At 45.0% G+C, this 27,342-nt stretch overlaps 1 protein-coding gene across 2 annotated transcripts in view; it reads right to left on the bottom strand.

Moving 5' to 3' along the window:
- Positions 1-150: 150 nt before the first annotated feature.
- The window catches only part of Rapgef5 (Rap guanine nucleotide exchange factor 5), a 240,371-nt gene continuing 213,179 nt past the window's right edge, over positions 151-27,342 (bottom strand). For both annotated transcript variants that reach the window (XM_052739192.1, XM_052739193.1), the window contains 6 exons: positions 20,591-20,681; positions 17,756-17,806; positions 16,339-16,426; positions 11,825-11,889; positions 7,168-7,222; positions 151-3,969 (listed from right to left, as the gene is read on the bottom strand). In XM_052739192.1, the coding sequence (XP_052595152.1) occupies positions 3,851-3,969; positions 7,168-7,222; positions 11,825-11,889; positions 16,339-16,426; positions 17,756-17,806; positions 20,591-20,681 (469 nt within the window). In that variant the 3' untranslated portion in view covers positions 151-3,850. The remainder of the gene's footprint in view (positions 3,970-7,167; positions 7,223-11,824; positions 11,890-16,338; positions 16,427-17,755; positions 17,807-20,590; positions 20,682-27,342) is intronic.

Raw genomic sequence — 27,342 nt, 5'->3', positions numbered from 1 at the left:
GTGCAGTAGCAGGGTAGGTGACTGGGTTCTTGGAGCTCTTCACCTACTTGTAGTTCTTTCAGTGAGACACCTTGAGTTCTAGACAGAGCACCAGATGGTGCTGGAACACAGGCCCATGGCCACAAGAAAGAAGAGTCTAGGCATGAGCAGTATGTTTAACATAGTCTTATATTTGGAAAAGCAGGTTAAAAAAACACTTGAAAATACAAGATAAGGTAATGGTTACTTATGTAAGTTTTAACCTTATATTGCTTGGCCATTTTTACATATAAATTATTGCTTCCTACTTTGATAAATACACAGCACAGTCATATACACAGAGGCAGAAAGCATGAACTATGAAAAGCAAACACTGTCAATGGCAGTCTGGTAATTCAACAAATGTTTCATATTTACCAGCTCTTAGAATGGTGGAAAACTACGAGGTGTAGTCCCTGAGAAGTTAGGTAGATGCCCAGACTGTGGGCTTTCTATCTTCTAATTGTTATCGCAAGCTGACAATGTCACAGCAGTCCTAAGCAATGAGATATCCAAAGGCAAGAGTCCTCGCTTCTGGTCATTGATTTCATCCTGGTATTTAATAACAGTGTAATACGAATACAATAAATAGGCTATGCAAATAAATATTACTCTGCTAAAAATGCTTAGTATATACAGCTTTGCTTTATACAGTAGTACATTTCATCTGACTTTTTTGGCAATTTTTTTCAAAATGTGTTTTCTCTGGAGCAAAACTGGCCCACTCAGTAATGAGCAGGCTGAAATTTCAAGGACACGTCTTTGAAGTTGAGAAGAACTCCTATGCTGGACAGCTGCAGTGGCCCTTGTCTTCCAAACATTAATGATTTGGTCCAATTCTGAAAAGCTTGGGTGCTTGTGTCATTTAGTTCAGGGTCTGCAGTGCATGTGTTGTCTGTAGCAAAACCACAGTGCTGGGACTTAGGCAGCATCAAGGGGCCAGCTCCAGGACCAGAAGTCTACACAAGCAGCCACTTGTCCACACCACTTACTCTTCATTCAGGCGCGTGTGCATCTAGGAAATATGTCCCTGCAGACTAGGAGGTGTGGGACGTTATTCTCATGCCTCTAAATTCAAAGTATGTGCCACACTACTTGCTTGTAGATACTGGAGTAGGAAAAGGAATTTATTCTCAATGCAATTAAGGATACTAGAAAAGAGTGAATGTGAGTTATTCTATGTGCTACTATAACCATTTGGCAATTATACAGACTGTAAGTGAATTTCAAACCTGTAGGCTATGGAGCATCTGCAAATGCGTGTGTAAATTCTTTAAAACATTTGGAAAGTTGGTGACTTCCCCTAGATGAACTCACGTTCTGCCTCCCGTGCTAACTAGCAAGTGGGGCTGCTTGGCAGGAATGGAATGCCAAGACCCACAGCCCCCCTAGAGGGCTGTGCTCTTAGAAAGAGGTCCAGGTATCACTCACTGTTGAAGATCCCAATTATACAGGGTTTAGGGAGGGATGGGGATCTATGTAATCATAAAAATCCAAAGGAGAACTGGAAGAGACCCTAGACATCTCTTAGTCCACCTTCAGGGAGAGCAATACTGATTCTGGGGAGACCCAGGGGAGGCTCTGGAGAAGGAACCGGGTCAGCTGCCTTAGGAAGACCTTCCTGTGGAACAAACAGGGTCTGACAATTCTGGAATATTCTCTCATTTCAGATTTAAGATTCTGCAAACCTCCTGAAGTCCCTAGATCTGCTGCCTGAGAAATCCCTAGAAACAGGTGTTAAGGTTGAAGATGTAGAGATTTCAGATATTCAGGAGACAGGATGGGAAAACAAATGCCACCTGACTTTTGCTTTGGGAAAAGCAGACTCTCCCGGCCTGTTCCCACTCATGTCCTACAGGATTTTATAAGTATGCTAAGCATGATGCAGGTATGGCTTGTGCAGCCCAGTTGAGCTGGCGTCTAGACAGATGAGTTCTACTCAAACTGATCTCCACCTACAATGAGTTCTGAAGGGAAGGTTCTGCTTGGAGCAATGTAAGAGCTAATGTTAATTCATTAGGTTAGAACACAGACAGTATCAAATGGCCTGGTACGATTTCACTAGCCCAATCCTGGTTGCTAGCTTGGAGGGAAGACACAAGTGTTTGTGCTCTAAGTCTGCGGCATTCTCAGAAACTGCCAAGGGCGTTGTGAGTGCTTGTGCTTGGTCACACACCAAGAAAGCCCGCTTTCCCTGGTTCTGCGGCTCTGCTCTCATCTGTTGGCTCTCAGCCCTGTGAAACATTTTCTCAGGGAACCAGTCCTAGCTGGAGTGTTTCCACAACATCCCATAAGTTTCCAGGACTGAAATTTTACACGCTGGACCAGATGCAACCTCTTTGAAAGCTCTATCCCAAATTTTTCCATATAGTTCCTTCTAGCAGTATCTCAGGCTCACTGTGGTCCCAAGACCAGGAAACAGCGTGGCTCTCAAGGAGTCAGGAGGCAAGGGGCATACCTTAGATGATGGTGCTGAAGAGAGTAGGAAGCAGGTCTGTGGACACTCACCAGTCAGTCCCTCAGGGGTGTGAGGAACATACCCATACTCAGGATTGAAAATGCATACACCTAATACATCAGATGGGGGCGTGCACATAGTGAAGAGCTATTGGGACAGCAGGCTTGTTTTAACCACAAGCTCTTTGCTTACTTGAGGATTCAGGGAAATCCCCTAACCAGTCCTTGAGAATTCCAAGAGGTGTTATTTGGTATATGAGGCCCGATTTGTAAAAATAAAAATAAAAATAAAAAAATGAAAAGGAAAAAGGCAAATTGCAGAGAGGCTCTGGCTTTACTTGGGAAGTGGACTGTGGGGGTTCCAACTCTCCAGTTAAGTCAGATTTTAGGCATTTCTGGGTACCTTTCAATCACTGAAAGACTGGTAAGCCCAACTGCTAAGCGATATATACTCCGCTTCACTCCTGCTCCCTCATGGGCTGACATTCTACATCCCGTGGGCAGGGAGCCTGGTGGAGTTCTGCAAACACCAAGGCTGCATCAGGCACAAGAATGCAGAAGCTGGCAACTCTGTGATCTCAGTAAGTGGACAGTGAGGACCCACCATCGGGTCCAGGTTTTTCTGAAAATCATGTTGCACTCAACGACAACAAGAACAAAAATATATGTAAAGAAAGTTCCCAGAAACTGAACACTGCCCAGTTCCTTATGGGATGAGAAACTCAGTCTGCCTTGCTTACAGGAGTACATCAGTGGTACAGAAGCTAGTTTCATCTGCACATACACTGGTAAATGATTGTGGAAGCAAAGAAGTGTGTGCCAGGCATTTCTTATTTGCACAGCAGGCCATGCCTGCCAGGGTGATGTCCAGTTTCTAGCTGCAGAAGCCTCTCCTCCTGGGCCCTCTGGAGATGCTCTCACTGGAGATGTCTTCAGGTGTTCTCAGTCTCTTAATGGCCCACAGGCAGTCAAGTGGTACAGGCAGAGTGACGGTCCTTCCTGCTATACACACAATCTTACTGGAAAAAAACAACAACAATCTGGCTGCTGTATATCAAGACATGTTTTCTCTTAATGCTGCCACACCATAAGCTGAGACTTGGGCTGGATTGAAATCACCAGCATAAGAAAAACCCTGTTCCAAGGATGCTCTGATTCCTTTTGTCTTCTCACTGACAGCAGGGGTGGAGGGGGGCACTCTCCTGCCTCGGGTGGATGACGTCACTTCCCAAACTTGCTTTGGCTGGCTTTCCTGCACTTGTCTCATGGTATGCTGATAAAACTCAGCAACCTCTTTTCTCACAGGAAGCAACATGCTGACCGGAGACCTTTCCTTCGCTCTACGTGCTGCAGTCACAGGGCAGAATGGCATGGCTCAGGCCCGGGGCTCCAGCCTGTGAGAGAGCTCGAACAGGGCCTGCTGGCTGTCGATGACATACAGGTGGTTGACATAGGACTTCAGCTCTTGCTGCTCCTTTGGAGACATGTCACTTCCTAATTTTTAGAGGAAAAATGAACAATCAACGTCATGGGAGCAGTGGCGTTACTTTTATGCAGTAAACCCCACACGAAGGGTTGAGAGTAGGTTAGTTCTAGAAGCAGCATCCTTGTCCCCGGAGATGAACAACTTCAGCTCAGATCAGGCAGGCTGACTGGAAAGGCATCCATACCAAACAGACTATTTAGAAGTCATACTGTCACCCCTTTACAGATGAGGAAACTCAGCAGGCAGCCAGTAAATGCCATAGCTAGGATGCAAAACCAGGCCCCATTGGTTCCTGAGCACAAACTCCCAAGCATTGGTCTGTAGTTTGTATATCTCAGCTTGGAATTGTTAGGAATGAGTATCTGAACACAAAAGCTTACTAGATTTCTGTACACTTTTTTGGTGTCCATAGAATAGAACCTCAGGAACGGGTACAGGAAAAGTGGGCTCACAAAATGTATGCACGGGCTAAAGAGTACCCAGGAGGATAAGGCAATCCAAAGAGGCCACAAGAGAGGTTTCAGTGAGTCATGACTATGTGGATGCACACCAGGGACAGCTCTCATAAGGATCCTGAGGTAAGGTGCATGGACAATGGGGCAAGCCCAACACCACGGGAAAAGAGAAACAGAAAAGAACCCACATTAGGGAAGAGGAGAACTGACTGACAAAGCCACGGTGAGTCTCAGGATGCAGGCTCAGAAAAGGAGCATGTACTGCAGCACTTCTGGGAAAAACAGTTTCTCCCTCTCCCATGAAGAATATGTCTGGTAAGAAAATAATTTGAGCTGTCCGCCATAGACAGCTTCTAACTCTTGGACTTCCTGGCCTCAGCAAATAAACACTGGAAGTTCAGCATTGTAACCGTGACTGGTAAGCTATGATGCTGGAATGTCTTTCTGGAAGACATTGGGAGATCGCTTTTAGTTTGGTAAACGCTGGCCAGCTGTACAGATAAGTTTGTCAATAACAAGCATTCAAAAGATGTCCCGATGAACAGTCCCAGCAATCATGCTGACCCTTGCGTGGCACTCCATAGTTCATAACTGTTTTGAGTGATGTTTTCTTACCTTATCCCACATATTAGCATTGGTTAATGAGGCTCATAGAAAGAAATTGTTAAAAGGAGGTCAGATAATTTAGTCGCAGCCTAATTTTAAGAACACACACCTGACAGCTAAGTTTTACCTTTGCTTTGGGCTATGCAGAATCCTCTGGTGAGTGGGAGGTTCAAGCCTGGTCAGCCAAGCCAGCATGACCCTCTTGCCCATACTGGGAATACACAAAAACTGTTTCTTGATAAATCAGACTGGTAGTTTTAGCTGAGTATTTGGTGATCACTTTGGAAGCAAAGGCCAATGGAAGAAATGTGAACGTGCACTGGGCATCTGAAGGACCTTTGTGGTAACAGTGCCACTCTATTATGACTGCATTGTGCTCATGGACTTAATGAAAACTTATAGAAGTGCATTTCAAGTAGTATCCACTGAATTGAATATTTAGAGAATCAGGTTCTGTATTTTATAATTCTCCTTCTCTACTTCATAACACATATAGGAGGTTCAGTTCCTAGTTGGCTTTGCTGGGGGATACTATCCACTGTAGTGACATCCACGAGCAGTATACTATAGAATAAGCATTTGAAGCATTCATACCAAATAGTTAGGAGTACTTTCTTTGGTGGTGGTGGACTCTGATTCTCTATATTTGCGGTATTTTTGAAACAAATTGCAATGAAGATATAATACTTAAAGTCTACTCCCACCAGGTTGCCCATCTTTGATTTATAATTATTGAACTGTATTTATTTTATTTCATCTATATGTGTGTGTGCCTGAGTGTATGTATGTGCATCATATGCATGCAAGAGCCCTCAGATATCAGGAGGTGTCAAATTCCCTTGACCTGGAGTTACAGATGGTTGTGAATTACCATGTGGGTGTTGGGAACTGAACCATGGTCCTCTGCAAGAGCAGCGAGTGTTCTTAACTTCCAAAGGCATTTCTCCAGGTCTCCACCCCCCCACCCCTACCCCCCCACCTCCACTCCCACCTCCTGCTTCTCTCCAGAGTTTCTCTGTGTAACTGCCCTGGCTGTCCTGGAACTAGCTCCATAGACCAGGCTGGCCTCGAACTCACAGAGATCTGTCTGCCTCTGCCTCCCAAGTGCTGGGATTAAAGGGGTGTGCAACCACCGTCTGGCTCTCTCTCTCTTTTAAAATTACTATTTCTACCTGTAGAATCAGCACAGGTCAAAGTAATGGGCTGGGAAAGAAGCCAGGACTGCATGAATTAGCCTCTCTTAGCCTTGGCTCTGGGTTCTGCACCAAAGGGTTAAGGACGCCTGCTCACGGGAGGAGGGGCTTGGACCTGCCTTAACTGAATATACCAGGCTCTGCTGACTCCCCATGGGAGACCTTGCCTTGGAGGAGGCGGGAAAGGGGGGTGGGTTGGGGGAGAATGCTGGGGGGCAGGAGGAGGGAGGACAGGGGAATGTGGTTGGTATGTAGAATGAATAGAAAATCTCTTAATAAAATAATAATTAAAAAAAAAAAAGGATGCCTGCTCACCAGGATGGGCAGGATCCTGCTGTCCAGGTAAAAGCTCCTGCCACTTTGTCAAGACAATTTTCTCCCTTCTTGAAAAACACTAATACCATTGAAACACAGGGTAGACATGACTGAGATTCAAAATGGAAAAAAAAATATCCCTGCATATGTAGTCTCAGGAAAGATTCTACAAAAGTGCTCAGGAAAAAAACCAAAACTTTTTCAACTGATAGGAAGCTTGGGTTGAAGGGAAGAAAAACAGTGGAAGGCCACTTCAGGCGCCCTAATAAACCACAGATCTATTCCAGGAAGGTCTCCTAGCAAGGAGGCTAGAGGCAGGGCCATGCTGCTAAACTCATCAGTAAATCTGAGGGGCTGGGCAAGCGAAACGGAGAAGGGGATGGGGTGGGTGGGTGAACTTCTGTCTCTCCGACTGCTTGCACAAGGGGGCAATGATCTGCCACATCTTGTCTTACTCTACATTCCAAAGACGCAGTGAGGGAGCACAATAAAAATCTAGAATATAAACAAAGCACGCACATTGATACATAGACTTCATAATTTGTTTGAATTTAGGGTCATTAAGTATTTCTTGAATGGCCACAGTCAGTATCACTGAGAAGTCAGTATGCGTTCCACCCCAATTTCAATTACTCACCAAACTGGTTACTTCTGCAGTGTCTCAGGGTTCGGACAGTGTCTGCAATCATGTGCTGAAAGACAGAGGGAGAGTGCGGCAATGAAGGACCACTGAGGCAGCAACACCTGCAGGGACAGATGGCAGCCTAGCGCTTTGGGTAAGAAGCGAAGAGTTCAGCTTGGAGCTGGACACAATTTTAATTGATTATGTTAATCTTGGATTATTCAAGAGTATAGAGTTTGCGTCAGCAAAAATGGTGGCTCCCAGATAGTGGAGATGTGCTGAACCACAGGAGAACATGCTGTCTTTACTGCCCCCAACTTCCTGTCCACATTTGCTTGTGAGTTCCTTGAAGGTGAGGTGTTGCCTTCTCTTCATGAAGCCTCTTTGAGACCTCCCTTCTGAGGAGTACAGCATACACTGACTCTGAGTTACTGTCACTGCTGGGACTTTTACCACCAGAAGACTCTGCATACTCAGGACACAGGCTCACGTGTGTGCCACTGCCCCAGTTACAGGGCTGGGGATCAAACCCAGGGACTCTTGAATGCTCAGCTGGCAACTCCACTAATTGAGCCTCATCTATGGGCTCCCATGCATGTCCCGAATGGAGGCAGAGAGTTTGTGGATTCAAGGGCTCAAACAATGGTGGGACCTGAAGGACTCGTGGAAGAAGAGTGTCTACATCAGCATTTTTAAAGGCCATTTTGGAAGAGGAGACCATGCTTAGGCCTTGTGCGTATCAGGTAAGTGTTCTACCACTGAGCTACCCAGACTTTTTTTTTTAAGATTTCTAGAGAGTGTCTCACCTGCCTGCCCAGGCTGGCCTAGAATTCTCAATCTTCCTGCCTCAGCCTCCTGAGTAGCTGGGGTCACAGACCTACACCACCAAGCCTGGACAAGATCCCTTCACCTCATACCTGTGTCTCTACAGTAGTCCTTTAGCTCACTCGGCTATTTTCACTGTTCCACAATGGTGGGAAACCTAGTGTTTCAGAAGAACTGCCCTCCACTAGGGATAGTTCCTCCCACACAGATGCCAGAATATTCTAACAGTGCTGCCATAGTAGATCCTATTCTCTGGAGAATGACGGGAACTCCTTACTTGGTTTCAAATCAAAACCCAAATATCTCATTATTCAAGGATCAACACCAATTCATTATCTGGTCCTCCAAGCACCGTCTTCACAACCTGCCTGCACAGGTCAGTCACAGGAGCACCCACAGATGACAAACGGTGAGTTATTGCTAACAGAATAATGCTAACAATAAAACGTCCTCACTTAAAATCCAATGAGATGACAGAAACGCTATCAGGATTTGACAGTCTGATTAAATTATCCTGGCTACCGTTCGGCTCATTCAATACCATCCATAGTAGAGAGTTCAGTGGGGCAGCCAGGCAGCATTTGAAGAGGAAATGAGACCGGACTCACGTCTGTGTGAACGCATTGTTACATTTCCTTCCCCAAATTCTACCCCAATTCCCAGGACAGACTTTCTGTTGTTTCAGTCTGTGGCGTCACGCCGATCCCTATCCTGTGACATTTGTGCAGCACTGAGAGGCTGGGCTGATGTAAGGCTCAGTGCTGTGTGCAGCACGAGACTGCAGTCCTGATTCCCATCTCTGCTTGTTCCGACAGGACGGGAGGCAGACACGATCAAAGATCATGCTCGTAATATCGGGGGACGAAAGAAAAGGACAGAATCCTCTGCTCCTTCAACATTTCATAGCTTGAGGTAGAAACATCTAGAGCTGCTGAGGCAGCAAGGAACTTAGCCCAGGGAACAATGGGGATCTTATTGCACCTGATGAGCACTTCTGGATTTGCATGTGGTCTGATTTAATGTGCAGGCCTGTGTCAGCCAGATAAAGATAACACCCTGAGTTATCTGCTGACTGGCTGAAGTTAACATCCACCGTGAGGAACTGGCTGCTCATAAGCTAATTCACTTAGGTCCCATTGGTTGATTATTGTGAAAGATGATCCTGTTTTAGCTTCAATGAAACCTTGTCCTCTGCTAAGAGACACTCTCTAAGAATACTGTCTCTACAAAGATGCTCCAGCTCCTGAGTGGAATGCTGGCCTGAGTATGATATGAAATTGATTTTTGTGTTTCTGAAAAAAAAAATTCTAATCTCATCTGTCTTTTTCACAAAGGAGGGTCAACTCAAGGCATGCTGAGTTTGAAGAGCCACTTGCATTTCAAGTGGTTTGAGGACCAGGCCATCATTAGTGTAGTTTCCTCTCTTTAGGAATGATACACAAGGGCCTGGGGAAATGGCTTGGTGAGCAAGAGCATTTGCAGTGCAGGCATGAGGGCTTGAATTCAACTCTCCAGGAACCCACATAAAGAGCTTGCCATGGCTATGCATGTGCCTGTAACCTCAGCACCACGGGGAACAGGGAGTAGGGACAGGAGGCTTGCTGAGGCTTGCTGGTTACCACCTTAGCTCCAGGTTCAGGGAGAGACCCTCTCTCAAGGGTGGAAAGTGATAGACCAGGACACACATACACACACACACTGCACGCATGCACGCACACACGCACACACACATTCAAGGAATGATGTGCCAGTAGGTGTCTGATGGCCAAGGATCTGCTGGATTTTGTTTGCTTGTTTGAGGTAGCATCTTGTCCTGTAGCCTAGGCTGGCCTGGAACTCACTATGTACCTCAGGCTGACCCTCCTAGCCCAGCTTCCTGAGTGCTGGGATTATAGACTCAGGCTCAGCTTCCATGCTGTTTTCTTAAACGTTCTTATGGATGTAGTGGAGTCAGTATTTATACCTTGTGTCAGCCTACTGTTGGGCTCCACTGAATTGCTGGGGGGAAAGAAAAGACCACAGACAATGAAGAAAGGGAGAGGGTGGAAAGAGCTTGAAGCCTCTCATGGCTCTTTCTGTGTGAGCCTGTGTGGAACTGTTCTTTCATGCTGTGACATTATCTGAGGAGAAAGAACACAAGGAATGGAGCCAGGCCACTGTTCGCCTTAGGGTGAAGGTCAACTCCCAGTCTGCTCTGAAGAGGTAACAGTTTTTAAGGAGTGCAATGGCCTTCCTACATCCCCACAGGGTCAGAGGGGAAAACACCCCAGACCCACAAAGACTTCCAGGCCAGGTGACATGGTACATCCCAGATCTTCACACATACCCTACAACGCTCTTCTGGTGATTTGAAACAGACATATTGGACAGGAGGCAAAGAAAGTTCTGACCAATAGCTTCATATCCCTGTGACCATTCATAAATACCAAACTCTGGAGATAAACTTGCTTAGGCTGAGAATTCTAGTGACTGAGACTTTGGTTGCTAAGGGGCAAGCTGGGGTCCTCAGGGAATCACAGAACAATACAAAACAAGATGAAAATCCCTCCACATTCCCACTGCTGGCCATGTTGGTTTCACTGTAGCATGTGAAACAACTGAGCTCTGATTCTAAAATATTTGGGGCAGAGAGAAAGAAAGAGACTTGAAACAAAACACATCTGCATCTCAACTCCCCAAATAACTGTCCCAAAGCCGTCATCTTCCGAGTTGCTAAGGGCTACTACGGAGTGAGGCTGGAGGATGTCTATCTTTGAGAGAGGCTGGTAGTTCGGGTTTGGGGTGTTGGGTGAAGGAGCTAACTTCACTTTTCCTGTGTGCCTCAGCCCCTGTGTGTCCTGGGGGCCTTGTGACAGAGAGATAAGAAGGCAAGGTCAGACACCAGACACCACTTGGAGACTTCAGTCTGAATGCTCTTTAAACAGTTCGTACAGGATTTGGTCTGGGGCCTCAGCCTCAACTGACCTTCTCTGAAGCCTGACTCTAGTCTCATAGGGATGGTTCCTGAAAGAGCTCATGCAAATCCACTGTCATCACTGAAAAGGCCACTCAAAGGTCAGGAGGATCCCTAGAGAGGAGTGCTGGGATCACCTTTGACCATGATGTAACATTTCATCTATGACACTAAAGGTCATCTGTCAGAAAAATGCCTTCCTCTGGTCACGAGGCTGAGTGTGGGGCACTGCTATGGGGTCCCCCCTCAGGCCCACTCAGCTCTGTAGATAGCTTCTTCTTGGTGCAAGGGCAGAAGGGTTAAGGGGCCCACCGAGGATAAACTGTGACTGTCCTGGAAGGGTGGTTAGGGAGAAACCTCCCAGGAATGTACGTACACAAGAGGCCTGACCAGGTCCCTGCATCCATCAGTGGGGAGGTCCTGCAGCAGAGGCCAATAAGGAGGCAGCCTTTCCCCTCACCTGTAGAACCCATGAATCTCAGGTGCATATCCAAGCTTGGGGTTCTGAGAGACAGACACAGCTATCTGGGAGGACTTTCTTGCTCACTGACTTAAAGTGGTTTACCCTGGGGCATCCTGGCACGCTTGTGCAGACACTGAGCTCTCCTGTGGGAACTGCTTCTGACAGCACCTTCATGCCTTTATACCTGGTTCCATACTATTTACCCAGTCACCGGTGCTAAGCTAACGAGATACTACTTAAAAGAATAAAAGGCAGATTCTCAAAGTCGTGCCAGCCTAGTGATGACATCGTCACACATGCAGCAGAGACCCTGAGGTCACTCTGTGCACAGCAGAGAAAAGGTACCCAGACCGTTTGCTTCCTGGAGCAGGAAAGACAACATGCATTTCCCTTACAGAGAGGAAAAAGGAAAAGCAATGAAGTGTACATACCAGCTTTTCAAAGTTGACAAGATTATCCAAGAATGTTTTATTTCCTTCGTGAATAAACGTTACATCTGGAAGTTAAAAACAGCAAGATAAATATACTATTAGGAAGAGATCCTGAAACAACAAACTTGTTTAGAAACAAGGCAATTTATGATTTTTTTTCTTAAGCATTTTGGAATTATGCCACATATTTGACAAGGTGACTTGAAACTAACCCTGTACAACAATAAGTTTAGGGGGCAGCATAGCCTTCCTGAAATACTTTGCATTTACAGTGAAGAGTTGATTTTAACTTGCGGTGATATCAGCTGATGCAATTTTGTAATTTAATTGATCCATTATGTTTTTCAGGTCAAAAGACTGAGCAGAAAATAAATAAATATTCATAAGCAACAGGGATTTAATATTTATATATTTGCATAAAACCTCGTTTAGCCAGTGTAAATGGGACTTTCTTTAGTTAAAACAGTTTAGATTCAGATTTCCAAGTTTACATTAAAAACATGAAGAAATTAAAAAGTTTGGTTTCCAAAGCCTGTGTATCAGAAGTGATGTGACTGGGAGAGAGACAGCATCGCTAGGAAGATTAAACAGGAAAGGCAGCAGAAGGAAGGGCTGCTTCTAGGGAAAAGGGAAAATTAAATCTGGTTTGAGATTCACTAGGTTTTAAGTGACCAAGGTGCTGGGGTCCAGTTCAGTGGCTGGGCCTGTGTTTAGTGGTGAGGGCTTGGGTCTTCCCACTGTCCCAAAGATGTGGCTGAGGATGCTAAAAGAGAAACCTCCTTTTGTCTGAAAGACTGACTCTTCAAGAGGTAAAGATTTGGGGATGACACATATTAAGCTAGCATCTGAGGCTCTGGGGATTTCTGGCATACAAAAATGGATGAGACAGTGCATAATGGAACCTTAGCGTCTCCACAGCCAAGGACTGCAGTACGAATTATTCAACTTAAAGAACATGTAAATACCCCTGCTGTCACCAACAACAGACCCAGTCAAAGCTGTTGAGACAGGTGCTGCGAAACCTGACTGCAACACTGCGAGCTTGTGCTCCCAGGGCCACCGAAGGCAGCACACACTGAGACACACCTGTCCCCAAGGTGTCCCTTGCATGCAGTATGGCTTGCTGTGGTGACATGAGCTTTTTATCCTTTGGAGATTTCTATAAACAGCCGCTCACAGAACCATTCACAATTCATTACACAATAGCTTACTAATTTTCATGGTTTCGCCTTCAGAAATTCCCACAACACAAGATTTCAAAAGGAGTAGCTCGCAAAGTTCACTTTTACATTTTGTATGCAGCAAACACTACTCTGCGCTCACTCAGCCACCATGAGACACAGCCTAGGAGCTTGGCCTCACGGGTTCCTTTCAGTGGCTGGTGCCACCCGCCCCCACCCCATGCTCCTAAGGATGGCGACGGCCAGTGACAATATTATCAGGCACAGCTTCAGGTTTTTACATGAATTGACCCACTTGGTCTCACGAAGGCTTTCTAAGGCGGCTGCAGGAAGTAAGCATGCAGAGAAACAAGGGCCCAAGAGACAGTCACAGCTAAATCATGCTGATGCCATTGGCAGAGCCGGGAATCAGTGGTAGGGAGGGCAGGGTCCTTCAGACACGGGCGTCAGGCTATGGAAAGACTTAGGTCTCTCAATTCCGGTTAGAGTCCACCCGCTGGGCTTCTGCCACACCTGTCACCTCTGCAACTTGTAAGTTGTCTCCTACATCCTTTCTTGAATGTCTTCCCACTTGACCTCATCTCTCCCCATAGGCTCTCAGGACTTGTTGAAGGCAGCAGGTGGGATAGGTGCTCTACTCAGGAGTGTGAGTGTGTGTGTGTGAGTGCATGTGTGTGTAAGTGTGAGTGTGTATATGTGTGTGTGTGTGAGAGTGCATGTGTGTCTGAGTGTATGTGTGAGTGTGTGAAAATGAGTGTGTGTGAGTGTAAAAGTGCATGTGTGTAGTGTGTATGTTTGTGAGTGTGTATGAGTGTGTGTGAGTGCATGTGTGAGTTTGTATATGTGTGAGTGTGTGAGTGTGTGTGTGCATATGTGTGAGTGTGAGTATGAGTGAGTGTGAGTGTGTGAGTGCTTGTGTGTGTGAGTGTGTATGTGTATGAGTGTGTGTGAGTGCATGTGTGTGTGAGTGCATGTGTGTGTGAGTGTGAGAGTATGAGTGTGTGAATGTGTAAGAGAGAGTATGAGTGAATGTGAATATGTGTGAATGTGTGAGTGTGAGAGAGTATGAGTGTGTGTGTGTGTGAGTACGTGCACATGTGTGTCTCATGCTCGTGTGGGCTGCAGAAAGCTGAAGTACAGAAGGGACTGGTGAACAGAAAGCTGAGGAGTGACTGAGGGGACAGAGGCTGGCCCGAGGAGAAGAAAGGCTTCACACCTGAGGGTTTCTCACTGGGAGCTACTACTTACCACAGGAACCATGGGAGGTCTAACCCTTCCTGCACACACAGACCCTGAGTTCAACCTCTCTTCCCCATTTTCTGATGGAAAGCAACTTGAATTAGAAGGCACAGAAGTGAGAGGAAGAGTTGTCACTAAATATTAAGCTAGTTACTCTAAAATAGTTCAAATAATTATTCCGTTAAAATGCCTAAGAATTAAAGTGGTTTATTTCTAAAGTGTCCACTAGTAGCCATGATACACATTTTTGTATTTTTCTTTTCTTTCTAAAGATGGAGTTTCATGTAGCCAGGATGGTCTCTAATTGGGCCTATAGTTGAGGATGACCTTAAACTCTTGATCTATCTGGCTACCGCCTCTGGAGGGCTGGGATCTTAGACCTCTACCACCATGGCTGGTTTATGCAGAGCTGAGGACTGAATGTCTCCTGCACTTGAGGCTGGCACTCTACCAGCTGAGCTACACCCTCAACCATCATCTTATTTTTCTTTGGACATTATTCCAGATAAGAATGAAAGCTTTAAGTAAAAGATAATACTGATAGAAGAAAAAATAAGTGCTTATTTAAACTCAAAAAGGTTTCTACTGCTTCTTCTGGAATGAGTGAATGTAGTTTCAACAGAAAAGAAGCAAATTTGTTTTGCTGCCACCAGACGGTCTAAACTCATCGGAGCAGAAGGCGGCATGCATGCTCAGGTAAGTGAGTGTCTCAACTGCATGAGGTTTCGGAAGCACAGAGGGACAGGATCACTTCTTTCTAAGTTTAAAGGGACACTTAATGGAAGACAGTGCCTTGCAAGCATTTATTGTTTCTGGTTTTTCTCATCCAAATCAATTCCTTTCCCACACATTTGCTCATTCCTACTGTTTCCATTTGTGTTTAAATAATTTCAAGAATTGCTTTCCACCTGTCACCACTCGCCCTCCAGCTGAAGGCACTGCACTTTGCAACAGTATCTATGAGCCTGCATAAATGTATCCTAACACAGGTAAGTACAAAAAGAAAGCAAATAAACCTTTAAACTATAATTTTACTTCAGTCTTTCCTTACTTTACTGTTTTGAAAAGATTCTTCAGCCTGCACAAATTATGTCCTGCACCCCTCCATTGTCCTAACACCAGTTCCTTGTTTCGCAGCAATGGAGGAAGACTAATGTGTGTCTCTAGAGAGGCATAGACACAGTAGTCCTCCAGGACAGGCAGAGGAGGGAATGCCAGCTTAACTGTCAGCTGGGATGGAAGTGGAAGAAGTTGGGGAGGATGGCCAGGCCATGTCAGTCAGCAATGCAACTCCCTTCCGGAGTCATTTATGAGGCCAGCCAAAGGAACCTGATTCTGTAGACATCACCTCTGAGAGGCAGAGGTCCGATGAAGGCTTCTTTCTACAAAATCCCTTTGGAACAATTAAAATGTAGCCAAGGAACATTTCCCCCCAATTCCCCTTCCCTGGGGGTACACAGAAGGTCAGGAGTTCAGGCCAGATTCAGTAGCCTTCCCTCCCACTGATGCCCTGTCTGACAGATCACTGAGACGTCAGCAAGTTTAACTGGCATGTTTCACATGAACTGTGTGTGTGCTACAGAAGAGAGCTCAGTGGTAAATGGGCTGTCAGATACCTTCCCAGCTAGATTCCACTTCTTGGAGACAGAAAAAAAACACTCTACCAATTTTCATGTGCTGCATAGCTTCTGTCGAATGACAGGATTTCTCACACATCAGTACACTATGCACTGCTGTCTCTGAAACTCGGATTTAAACAGACACTGCTAGCCCTTTGGGCTCTGTATGCTAGCCTTATTCTTGTTTAAGTATGTCATGGTATTAAAGAAAATAATACAGGGCTTAGTAACAAAGCAGTATAAACACACAAGTTTCTAGAGACAATGCTTTGACACTATTCAAGTACAATATACATTCTAGACATTTAAAAAACAACTGGGTATTTGAAAAACAATTCCATGCAAATATAGAGGTATAAAAGCTGAGGCTACTATAAGATATTAACTGAGAGTCACATTTTTTTTTCTGCTGTAGTTAGAAGGAGACATTTCTGGAAGATGACATTGCATACCATAACAGATAGGAAATCATTACCTTTAAGCAATAAGGGCATGAAAGGGATTTTTGGCGGCTTCATCTTTTTGAATGCATCCCTGTAGGCTTTGTGGTTTAGGGAAGGATCCTGCCAACAAAGCAGATCACACAGAGAAAGAAAAATCAATGCACTATAGAAGCAATGCTCAATCTACATCTGCTGTACAATTTGAACATGATTAGATACAGATAGGTTCTTCCTAAGAATGAGGTGGATAAAGGTTTCCTTGGAGAATAAACCCACTAATTAGGGGAGGAAATCTAGGCAATGTGTGGAATTCAAGTTATTGGTTTACAATAATGGGAGACGACTGTAAAAGAGACCTGCACCTTCTGATTGCCCTATCATTTTCCTCAAATAGGGTCTTCAAGTGCTGTTTCCTCTGCATAATTTCTACCATGAGGTAACCTCCAAGTCTTTTGTTAAAGTGCATGGCAAAGAGAAACTGCCCTTGGAACACAAAGACCACGCCAAATGCTAAAACAAGCCACAGACCTTATATGTAAACCTAAGAAGCAATAAGTAACGGAGGAAAGATTAATGCAGAGCACACTAATTACTCACCAAATTTATATCAACCACTTTCATGTTGTGAAACGAAAAATGCCTTGTGAAAAAATCATGTGGATTTCACAGGGAGAGGAGGCAGCATCAGTGGATATTATGCTTCATTGCTTACCTACATCTACCATCTATTTGTTTATCTATCATCTATCTACCTACCTACCTACTTACCCTCTATTATTTAGCCTTAAATTTTTAAATTAAAAAAAATTCTGAAATTTTATCTTTCTTTCCTTTCCTCCATCCAACCCTTCTCTTGAACCTGCCTCCTTGTTCTCTCCCAAATTTATGGCCTCTTTTTCTTCAATGTGTGTGTGTGTGTGTGTGTGTGTGTGTGTGTGTGTGTGTGTGTGTATAAAACATCTTATATGTGTGTGTATTCCCAAATATATAAATATAACCTGCTCAAGCTGCATAATGTTCCTTGCATCTATATGACTTTAGGGCTGATCACTTGGTACTGGACAACCAACCAAATGGGTCTTCCCCCGGAGACTGCTTCTCCACTCTCAGTATATTCTAGTTGCCTGTAGTTCTTGGTCTAGAGTTGGTTTCCCATGAGACTTTTTTCCCCCTTTCCATGTTATCATGCCCATTGCATCATTTATTTTTAAGACTGGGTCTTATTTCACAGTCCAGGCTGGCCTGGAACTTGCAATCTTCCTGCCTCAGCCTCCCAAAGCACTAGGATTATGCACTAGGATTATATCACCATGCCCAGCTCAAAACTGTAATGTTTAGATTCAAACAATCAGTTTAGGCGTTGATTTTATGAAGAACAGTAAGTGTAACCCTGAACTCAGAAGGAAATAGCACTAATATTAGTTTGAAGAATAAGTCCCGTTTACTTACCGTTAAGCTTTCAAGTTCAGAGAAAAGTTTCTTAAACTTCCCAGGAATTTTCTTAAAACAAAACAAAACCACAGTCAGCAACCACAAAGGTCATAGAAGGCAGCTGTTCTGAGAAGTGGCACGATGGGACATTTGCATTGAGTTCTGCTTACTCATGACACAAATACCTATCATGGGGCTCTACCTTGATTTCGTCTCATTATGCAATTTTTCATCATCCTCTCAACATGACCATTGTTAGTCATGTTGCTAAAAATATCTTGGCAGCCATATGACAAAAGAATCCAGCTGGCTAGACATTCTACACACTGGTGGTTATTTAGTGAACACAGGTTTCAGTCCTGTGTTACATCTCTGATGAATGTGCTCATCCTTCTAATAGCCTGACCAAGTGGGAAATAACAATGTTGGCGGGATGTTTTCTATATAAATGGCAACAAGGCATGCACAACAGAGACCAGATAACAAGATGGTGAAAACCTTAGGTGATTCAGCTAGCACTTTAGAGAATGGACTCACTGAATCTGAAGAGCAACAGGAGGCTTATAAAATGACAGAATGTGTGTCGGCACCGTCCTCCCAGGTGAACATTCAGGCCATGAGAAGGGACCTGGCAATGTGCCAGACTGCTTTTAACAAGAGCAGGAGAAAACACAGAGCCTTTCACACTGCCTTAGTGGCCTGTCATAGAAAGCTGACCTAACCAAGGCTCTGTGAATTCTGCCCCTGCCCATGCCCCTTTCCAGCTGTGTGTTTAGTGTGAATCTGCACCTTCTCTGGTCTCAGCCTTCAGCAACAACCCATGAAATAAATGTACAACTATCCATAGTTGCTGCTTAGCAGATTCCGGCTATTAACATTAACAACGAAGTTCAAGATATTCCAGAGAGGTTGTGTTTTCAAACTGAATCAAAACAATGACGATACGTTTACAACAACTTAATTTTTCAATGTGATAATTTTGACTCTTAACTCAGTTCTTTGTAGTAAGTAGTTTAATCTACCTGGAAATGGCTGCTCCCCAATCAATAAAATATAAAATGCAGACTTTTGTAATAATTTCCTGTCTTTCCTTGAGCCATATCCTAGTCTGTTGGACATCCTCATGAATATCCCAGTGGTACCTCAAACTCAATGTGCTTAAAACCAGACTGGTTTATACAGAGATCAGCCATGAGCCAAATCTGGCCCAGAGATGATTTTTGTAAATAACCTTCGACTAGAACACACTCATGGCCATCGTTCATTCATCAACTACGGCTGTAGCAGTACAATGGCAGAGTTAAGTCTTTGCAATAGAGACCATATCATCAGTTCAGCTTAAAAATCTGCTGACCTCTGATTACTCTTCTCAAACCGACTTCTTTCCTTTATCTGCTAACGTGATCACTTTCCTTTGACTCTGAGACCCCGTGGTCACCTCTGCTGGGATGCCCAGCCTCATCTACCAGCAACTTCTTTCTCAACCTCCAAAGCCCTGCTGCCCAGGCTTCTTATGAAGTCTTCTCAGCTGCTGTGACTGCAGAAAGAGTGTCTCCACTCACTTCCCCCTGGGCCAGTGAGACCTGGTTTAAAAGGTCCTTTATCACACAACATTCTCTGGTATTCATCTTCTGTGTGGCACGGAGGCAGTGTGTGGACCACAGTAGGTAGTCAATATGCTGATTCAGCTTTTTAAATGTAATTCAATTACTTCTGCAAATCAAAGTTTCTTTTGAGGTTTAATTCAAATTCCATTCTGTGAAGATCCTTGCTATACATTTGTCTTCCTGTTGCTCTAATCAGCATGGCTATGGTCTCCCATCTCCTTTAATCTTGAATGTTCTTGTTTGTTTAACCAGAGAGGGCAGCCCTTTCATGTCTTTCTTTCTTTCTTTTTTTTTTTTGTTGGATCCCCTTGAAGGAGAGCACTACCCCACCCCCTGGGTCAGCACAGCGCATTCCACTGGGCACAGCTCCTGACTCAAAAGGAGCGAATCCATAGGGAGAATGACACAATCAGTGGCCTGACGAGGACAGGCCAAGGAGACCACAGTGGACCACACAGGCTACAGCCCAAAGGAGGCTGACAGGAGTGTTAGAGAGCGGATGGGGGAGAGCAACAGGACACAGAGTGAGGGAGACAGTCAGCAGGGATGCAGAGCAAGGGGAACAAAAGCCCACGGAGAGCAGGGATGGGGCCAAGGAGAGACAGCATGATGCTCCTGGCTAGGTTCTGGCTCTCCTGGTTTGGTTCTTCTCACACACTGTCCAGAGCTATGGGTCAACTAGACTGGCCTCCTGCAGCTCATAACCCAAGCAGCCTTCACCATCTACAGAAGCCTTAAGCTTTCTCTACATACAGAAAGTCCTCTTTAAGAAAATTAGAATGCAAAACTACTTTGGCAATTTTGAAAAGCTATGCAAGACCTGTAAGTGGGGGGCACTGGAGCCTAACTTCATCTGTGTGTGCACCCCCTCACTCAGGCCAGTACTCCATTCACCTCTGTGCACACCTCGCTCCACAGGCCAGACTGGAGGATGACTAGCCAGCATGGAGCTAGAGCTGCCTTCAGGGAATGCAGAGGAGAGCAAAGAGAAATTTAAAGCATTTAATTTTTCAAAAATCCTTTTCAGATATTTTAGAGAACCACATTAAAGATCATTTAAAAGACCATTTAATAGAAATGGGTCCTATCACTCTGTCACGGCCCTACTAAAAACACTTTTAGTCAAGCAGAATTTGTCTCATTTAAACCACTTAAATCTACTTATTTCTAGTACAAGTTCCCCCTGGAGTGCTTCATTTTGTCTCCCACCCACACCCCAACTCCCAGTGGAAAGCCCCAGGCTCACCTCCCAGGTCTGGGATAGCCGGCTGACAGAGGCAGTGTTGAGACCCATCACGATAGCAAAGAAAGAGTTCAGGTTCTGCTGAGCTCTGCAGCTGTGAATAAAGGAGTGGGGACTGAGAGAACATTCCTTCAAGCAGTGGGCAGTCGCTGACGAAGCTCCGAGACTCCTGGGACACAGCTCCAGCCACATACCCATCACTGTCTGCCCCCAAGAAAATCCTTCCCGACACTGCAGAAGACCCCTCCCCCTCTAACACTCATTTGTGTACATTTATGACTTCTGTAATCGTATTTTGAAATGCCCACGTCTCTGCATCCACTATGGACTGTTTCTGCAGCTCTCCTCAGCTTCGAGTCTCTGTGCTTTTTGTGTATCTGGCTGATGCGTCCCTCTCACCTCACAGGTCTAAGTGCTTTCATTCATCCAGACAACATTCTTTCCTAACAACAAAATGGACACCACACTATCTGTCTGTCCGTCTGTCTGTCTATCTATCTGTCAATCATCTATCATCTATTTATCTGAGTATATGGCATAAATTATGGGATAGTGCTCCACATTTTTCATTTATAAAAGCAAGAAAATAAAATGGAGCACTTTTGTAATCCCTGCACGGGGTGGGGTGGGGGTGTGAACAGTGGATTCAGAAGTCCAAGAAGATTACCTTCTACTACAATGAGAGTTCAAGGCCACCCTAGAAATACAGGCTGCCTCTTAAAAAAGAGAACGTTTCATAATTTTTTTTTAAAAGATTTATTTTATTTATTATGTATACAGTGTTCTGCCTGCATGTGTCTTTGCAGGCCAGAAGAGGGCACCAGATCTAATTGCAGGTGGATGTGAGCCACCATGTGGTTGCTGGGAATTGAACTCAGGACCTCTGGAAGAGCAGTCAGTGCTCTTAACCACTGAGACATCTCTCCAGCCCCGTTTCATAATTTTTTAACTTAGTTTTCCTAGTGTAGACTTTGTTAGTTTCAATTCTTCCCTGTTACACAGAATACTACAATGGGAATCTTTGTTATGAAACTTTTCACTTAATTGTGATATTTTTCATTGGGCTTCCAGCTATGACAGGATGGTACAAAAGCTATAAATGTGAAAAGTGTTTTTACTTCTTGTTTATTTGTTTGGTTTTGTTTGCTTTGAGACAGAGCCTCATTATGCAGCCCAGGCTGCACCGGAACTTACTATACAGCTCAGACTGGCCTCAGCTTCACAGTGCTGGGAAGCTGAGCCACCACGTCTGCCAGCTCCAGGTTCCGATCTATGCTGCCTTCCAAAGCTGTGACATTTTAGTGGCTCATTCACTCATTTTAGAGTGAATAAGAATGGGCTGTGTGTTCTGGCAGGTCCTGTCAGTCTTGTGAACCAGACACAGCTCCAGTCCAACTGTACCTGGACTCCAAATTGGGGAGAGAGTTCTCTCCCTGTGAAGAGAGGAGCTGGAGAGACACTGCTGTCCCCACACATAAAGCACAAGGCATGTGGAGACATATGTCCAGCAGGCACATCACTACCAAGCCTCCTCTGCTATGGCTGGTCCCCACGTCTGTCCAGTTCTGGTACAGCCCTCAGTTCCTATACTTAGGTATGAGGCCCTTGGGGCCCAGTCTTACTGATTCTTCCTCTGGTCTCTTGTCAACTTCCACAACCCCAACGGGCCTTGAGTGGCATATTCCACGGACGCACTGAAGGAAGGGGCCTCCTGCCCATGACTATTTTGAGATTCTCTGCTGTCCAAGGCTTAGTACGGACTCCACCTCTCTTCTGCCGCTCACTTCCCTTATCCTACACTACAGACAGTTCACAACAGCCAGAAAAGCTTGAGTTAGCTCCATCTCCTGATGTAATATTTTGAAACACCAGCTCCTCTGCTGGAGCTCCTGTCAGTGAGAACGCCCCAATCCACTGCCAGAAGATTCCTCCCACTCGAGTCCTCCCACACAAGGGGGCCCCTACAGGCTACTGCCACCATCAGAGAGGAAGCTCATTAAGGCTGGAGCACATATCTACCCATTTGTTTTACTGTGTATATCCAATGGCTTAATGCACAGCAAGCCATGCACAGAGCAAGTGCTGGAACTGAAAACAAGAACTTTTAGATAAATGGTTATTATTTTTCATGATGAAGCCTTTTCACTCAACATCATTTATCTATAAACGTTTTTAGATGTTTTCTATCTTTTATCTGTTACCTTCTCACTCACATACCATTTCTTCTGGTCCACATAGCTTCATTTTATTCACAAAATTCACACACACACACACACACACACACACACACACACACACACACATCTGAATTTGTTTTTTAGAAAAAGAAATCAAATTAATATAGACACAATTTCCGAATGAGACAAATTGATTCTGAGCAGAAATTAGATGCCAATCGGGCCTGGAATCCTGTTACCATGGGCCATTCATTCTGAGATAAGAGCAGGCTGCCTGACACTAAGCATTCCAGTCCAGCAACCATTCCTTTGTCTGTGTGAGGAAAGAAAATCCACTCAATCCACAGAGGTGGGGGATGGGGGTGGTGAGAAGGAGGGAAACATGAATATGCAAATCGGATGCCTTAGGCAGGGAAAACACTTCATGACTGTGGAAATTGCTGTTTTCCCTTGGTTCTTCCTACAGTGTGATTATAGGGAATTTAACTTTATGTTTCAGTTGGTATTCTGTTCCATGGGCTAGGACAGAGACCAGTATCATAAATAATTCAGGAGCAGGGAACTATAAGGAGAAGACATGAATATATTTCATTTCCCCAGGTTAGATCCAATCTTATACTGGGGAAGGAGCTGGGTGGTGCCACTTTACTCTCAGAATATGGGTGTACTATTTCTCCCTCTAACTCATGTTCTAAGAAACCTTTTAACCATAAAATCCACCTTCAGGAATCTCAGAGCCCATTTTAGAACATACTGGCTGAGTTAACAGACAAGCAAACAAACAACAAAAAACTACTAAAAAAAAACCCCCACTCAGCACGAAAGTGTCAGCCCAGGGTATAGACCCGTTAACCTGCTCCTCCACCTAATCACAGTAGACCTCGCACAGGAGCTTCCTCAGTCTCTTGGCCAGTTCCAGGGGAGCTTTCCTAAAGCTACTCGGAGCCTATCAGTCTCCTGGCCACAGACTTTCCAAGGGTCCCTTCTGCCTTCTCAGTCATACCTGCCTTTGCCAGCCAGTCTCCTACAACTTCCTTCTCAACTCCACACGGTGCTCATCACATCCACAGAGGCTGCCTGTCCTGCTGAAGCCCATCTCCAGGGTACCCTCCATGGGAAGGGTATTCCTCTTACCCAGGACGCTAAGAGAGCAGCAAACGCTCTTCCTTTCACTGGTGCTTCCTCTCTCCATTCCCACACTCCTGAGATTCAGCCTCCCCTTCTTCCAGGCCAGGACAGACTCAGATCCATACCAGGCCCTTCCTTGTTCTGTTCTACAGAGCCGCACATGGAGCTGTAGAAGCACCCTGCAGCCTGAGGCGTGATTTCCCACAAGGTCTTACCCAGATCCACCCACACAGTAAGCGATCACTCTGCATTTTCTGAACAAGCCGGGCTGACATGTACATTTGCCCCCGCACCCCCATGGGTTCCAGAGCTGTAGGTTTAGCCAGCTCAGGTACCACGTAGTTAATCCCGCATGGCTGCATCTACACTGAACTGTAGAGGCTATTTTCCTTGTCCTGATGCCCTAAACAACTCAGTATTAATGACAGTTTCCTGTGGAAGGACTAAACTTCCCAGCCTCCCTTGAGGATTACAGAAGTCAATCCTGCCCATTTCCATCCCCGTAAAGCACTGCATCCCATCTTCCCCTGTAGGCACTTTGGCCATCCACATACATGGGTGACAAGATGCCCCCTCACCATGAATAAACATGGTCCCCCTAAGGTCAGATGGAGCGAGCCTGCCTTCCTTCTCCCCCTCCCTCCTTCCCCCCTCTTTTCCTTCCTTCCTCCCTTCCCCTCCCCCTGTCTTTCTTTTTCTTTCTTTTTTCCTCCCTCCCTCCCTTCCTCCCCCCCTCCCTCCCTCCCTCCCTCCCTCCCTCCCTCCCTTCAGCAGGGCCACCAGTCTCTCAGGCAGCCTTTTCTTTTCATGTGTCTCCGCTCTTCCTCTCTCACCTTACTGTCTCCCCCCCCCCGACACAGTCTGACCTAGGTGAGTGGCCATGCTTCATTTCCCTCAGAACATACATGTAACCAGGAAAACACTGGGACTAGCTAACCATGGACCTAACTCTGAGGTGCCCTAGTTAGGTTTTGGGGACCACTGGAGCTCAGCTGACTGAAACTTTCTTAAGGCCTACTCGGTGGAAGGCACAGGAGTTTTCTCCTGGTGGGGAGACCACTTGTTCTGACAACTTTCCATTGGTCCCATGGCTCCTTAACCCTGGGATTGTATATGTTGGGGGACATCCCTTATGTTCCAGGGGCATTTGGTCATTTCCAGACATAGAGGATGCTCTACTCCACTGGACATTGGCCCCTGTCTGTACCCTGGTTCTTGGCCTAGTCATGCGTTCCATATTTTCTGTACCAAAAGACACTCCTTTGGCCTGCCTGAGGGCTAACTTAAGAAGCTCCAACTTAGGAACCTGGTGACTCTCCTCTGCCTTTCAATGAAAATCTGGCCTCAATATACATTGAACAAGTAGCTACTGCTGGTCCAGATTTGGAGCTTTCTATTTCCAATACCTAATTCTGTAGACAAAAGGAATGGCAGCGTGGACCGAGGCCCCCTCTCCCATAAAATTCACAGTTCACTTTAATCTTTCTCAAGGCCCTGACTTACAGCCATACCGGAGCCAGAATGCCTGCTGGCCGCCATCTCTGCTGGGCCTCCAGACCTGTATCTGTTCCTAACAGAGGCAGCACAGAGCGTTTTTGCCTTACACTTGTCTTACTTGTGTTTATGCCTTCCCAAACCTAGAAAATCCTGCTTTTATCTTTAGTAGCTAAGAGGTAAAAGCACTTCGCGTTCTCCGCTCTCATGTGCAGACACATACAAACTGGTTATGGATATGTAGATCACTAGGTTCAGACTTACAGACATTCAAACGTCTTTTGGGTATGGAAAGATTGTTTCTGTTGTTCTACTGTACTGAGACCCAAGCACATCTGTTTAAAAGTTTCCTCCAACGTCTCTGTTCTGGGTTGGGCAGGCCACGTGACTTTCTGACAGGGAGAACAAGCTGGGCTGTGGTGGGCAGAGGCAGGAGGATTTCTGAATTTGAGGCCAGCCTGGTCTACAGAGTGAGTTCCAGGACAGCCAGGGCTACACAGAGGGACCCTGTCTCGGGAAAAAAAAAGTGGGGGGGGGGGCGAGAACAGCCAGGAAAAGACACTCTGCTTGAGAACAAAGAAACTATTTCTACAGCGGTTACAAATGGCAAAATGTTTAACTCTGAATTATCCCCTGCCCCCCTTTTTTCTGATTTTGTTGAAACTTCAACTTTCTGTGTTTTAGAATTTATAAGTTCATTGAGTGTGATTTAAAAAGTCTATGTATAGATAAAATTAATTTGCTATAGCATACCACGTATGTAACTTGGAATCAACTCTTATTTAGGAAAAGGGTGTGCACCTGATGGGCTTGCCTTGGAGCGAATAACAACCACGTGGCTTGCCACCATCTTGGCAGCCACGTGACTCAGCCACCATCTTCAATAAGACTAAAGGAAGAGCAGATCATGCGATTTCACTGCCATGGTGGTGAAGGCGACCATGTTGTCTATGTACACTAAAGCAACACCCGTGAAACAACCAGGCCCACGGATCCCCCAGCCAATCATCCCAGCTCCCTTTTATTAGACCAAGGAGGCAACACCAGGCTTCCAAGATGGTTTGTTCTGAAACCAAGCCATAAAAATAACCAAAAGACAAAAAAAGGCATTGTGTAAAAGAACGTTATAAAAGGATCAGGAAAATGAAGTTCTCATTTTCTCTGTGGACTGTATTTATAGTTTAAAGATTGACACTAAAGGGTCTTTAATTCAAGAATTATATATTTTTAAGGTTCACAAAAAATCCCAATCTTATAAGAGTTAGTAACATTGTAAACTGTTAAATATAATTAAGATACACAAGTTAATGGTCAGTCATGCTAAATATAAAGGTAATGTATTTACAGATACAAGCTTGGAGGGAGAGACCAATTTATAGCCCTCATTATATAGCCTTCTGTGTATGTTGTCAAAGTTAAGCCTGAAATGAGTCAAAACAAATTTGAAGTAAACTTAGTTTGTCTAATGAAAAATAATATTCAAAAACAGGTGTATTTTAAAAATTACTTATAAAAGATTGAATTATTAAGTGAAATGGGTTAAACATACAATACACTTGCATGGCAGGAACCCCCAGGCTCATGGATGAAGCACCGCTCTACTAAAGCTGCATGCTAGCCTCCTTACAGGACAAGGATGCATGGCAAATAAGACTGCCAAAGTCTGCTGCTTCTGTCTCTGGCTGTAGGCCAAATCAGAAAATAACTTCCACCTATGTAAAGATGAATCTTCATGTCTCACCTTACAGGGGAATGGATTTCTTTGACCAGTGGGGGATTTCAGAGTCTGTACCCACATCCTAAATGTCTCAAACAACAGAGGGACAAACAGCAATTACTCTACCCTCAATGTCTCCCAAACTGACATATGTGCAAAAAATATTCTAAATTTATTTATAATGTATATATGTACATGTTCATTGAGTGTGTGTGTGTGTGTGTGTGTGTGTCTGTGTG

Source organism: Peromyscus californicus, unplaced genomic scaffold (assembly GCF_007827085.1).
Source record: "Peromyscus californicus insignis strain IS unplaced genomic scaffold, ASM782708v3 Scaffold_15__1_contigs__length_86483966, whole genome shotgun sequence".
Taxonomy (NCBI): Eukaryota; Metazoa; Chordata; class Mammalia; order Rodentia; family Cricetidae; genus Peromyscus; species Peromyscus californicus.
The sequence above is the reverse complement of the archived record's forward strand: the minus strand, read 5'-3'. Positions and strand labels throughout refer to the sequence as shown.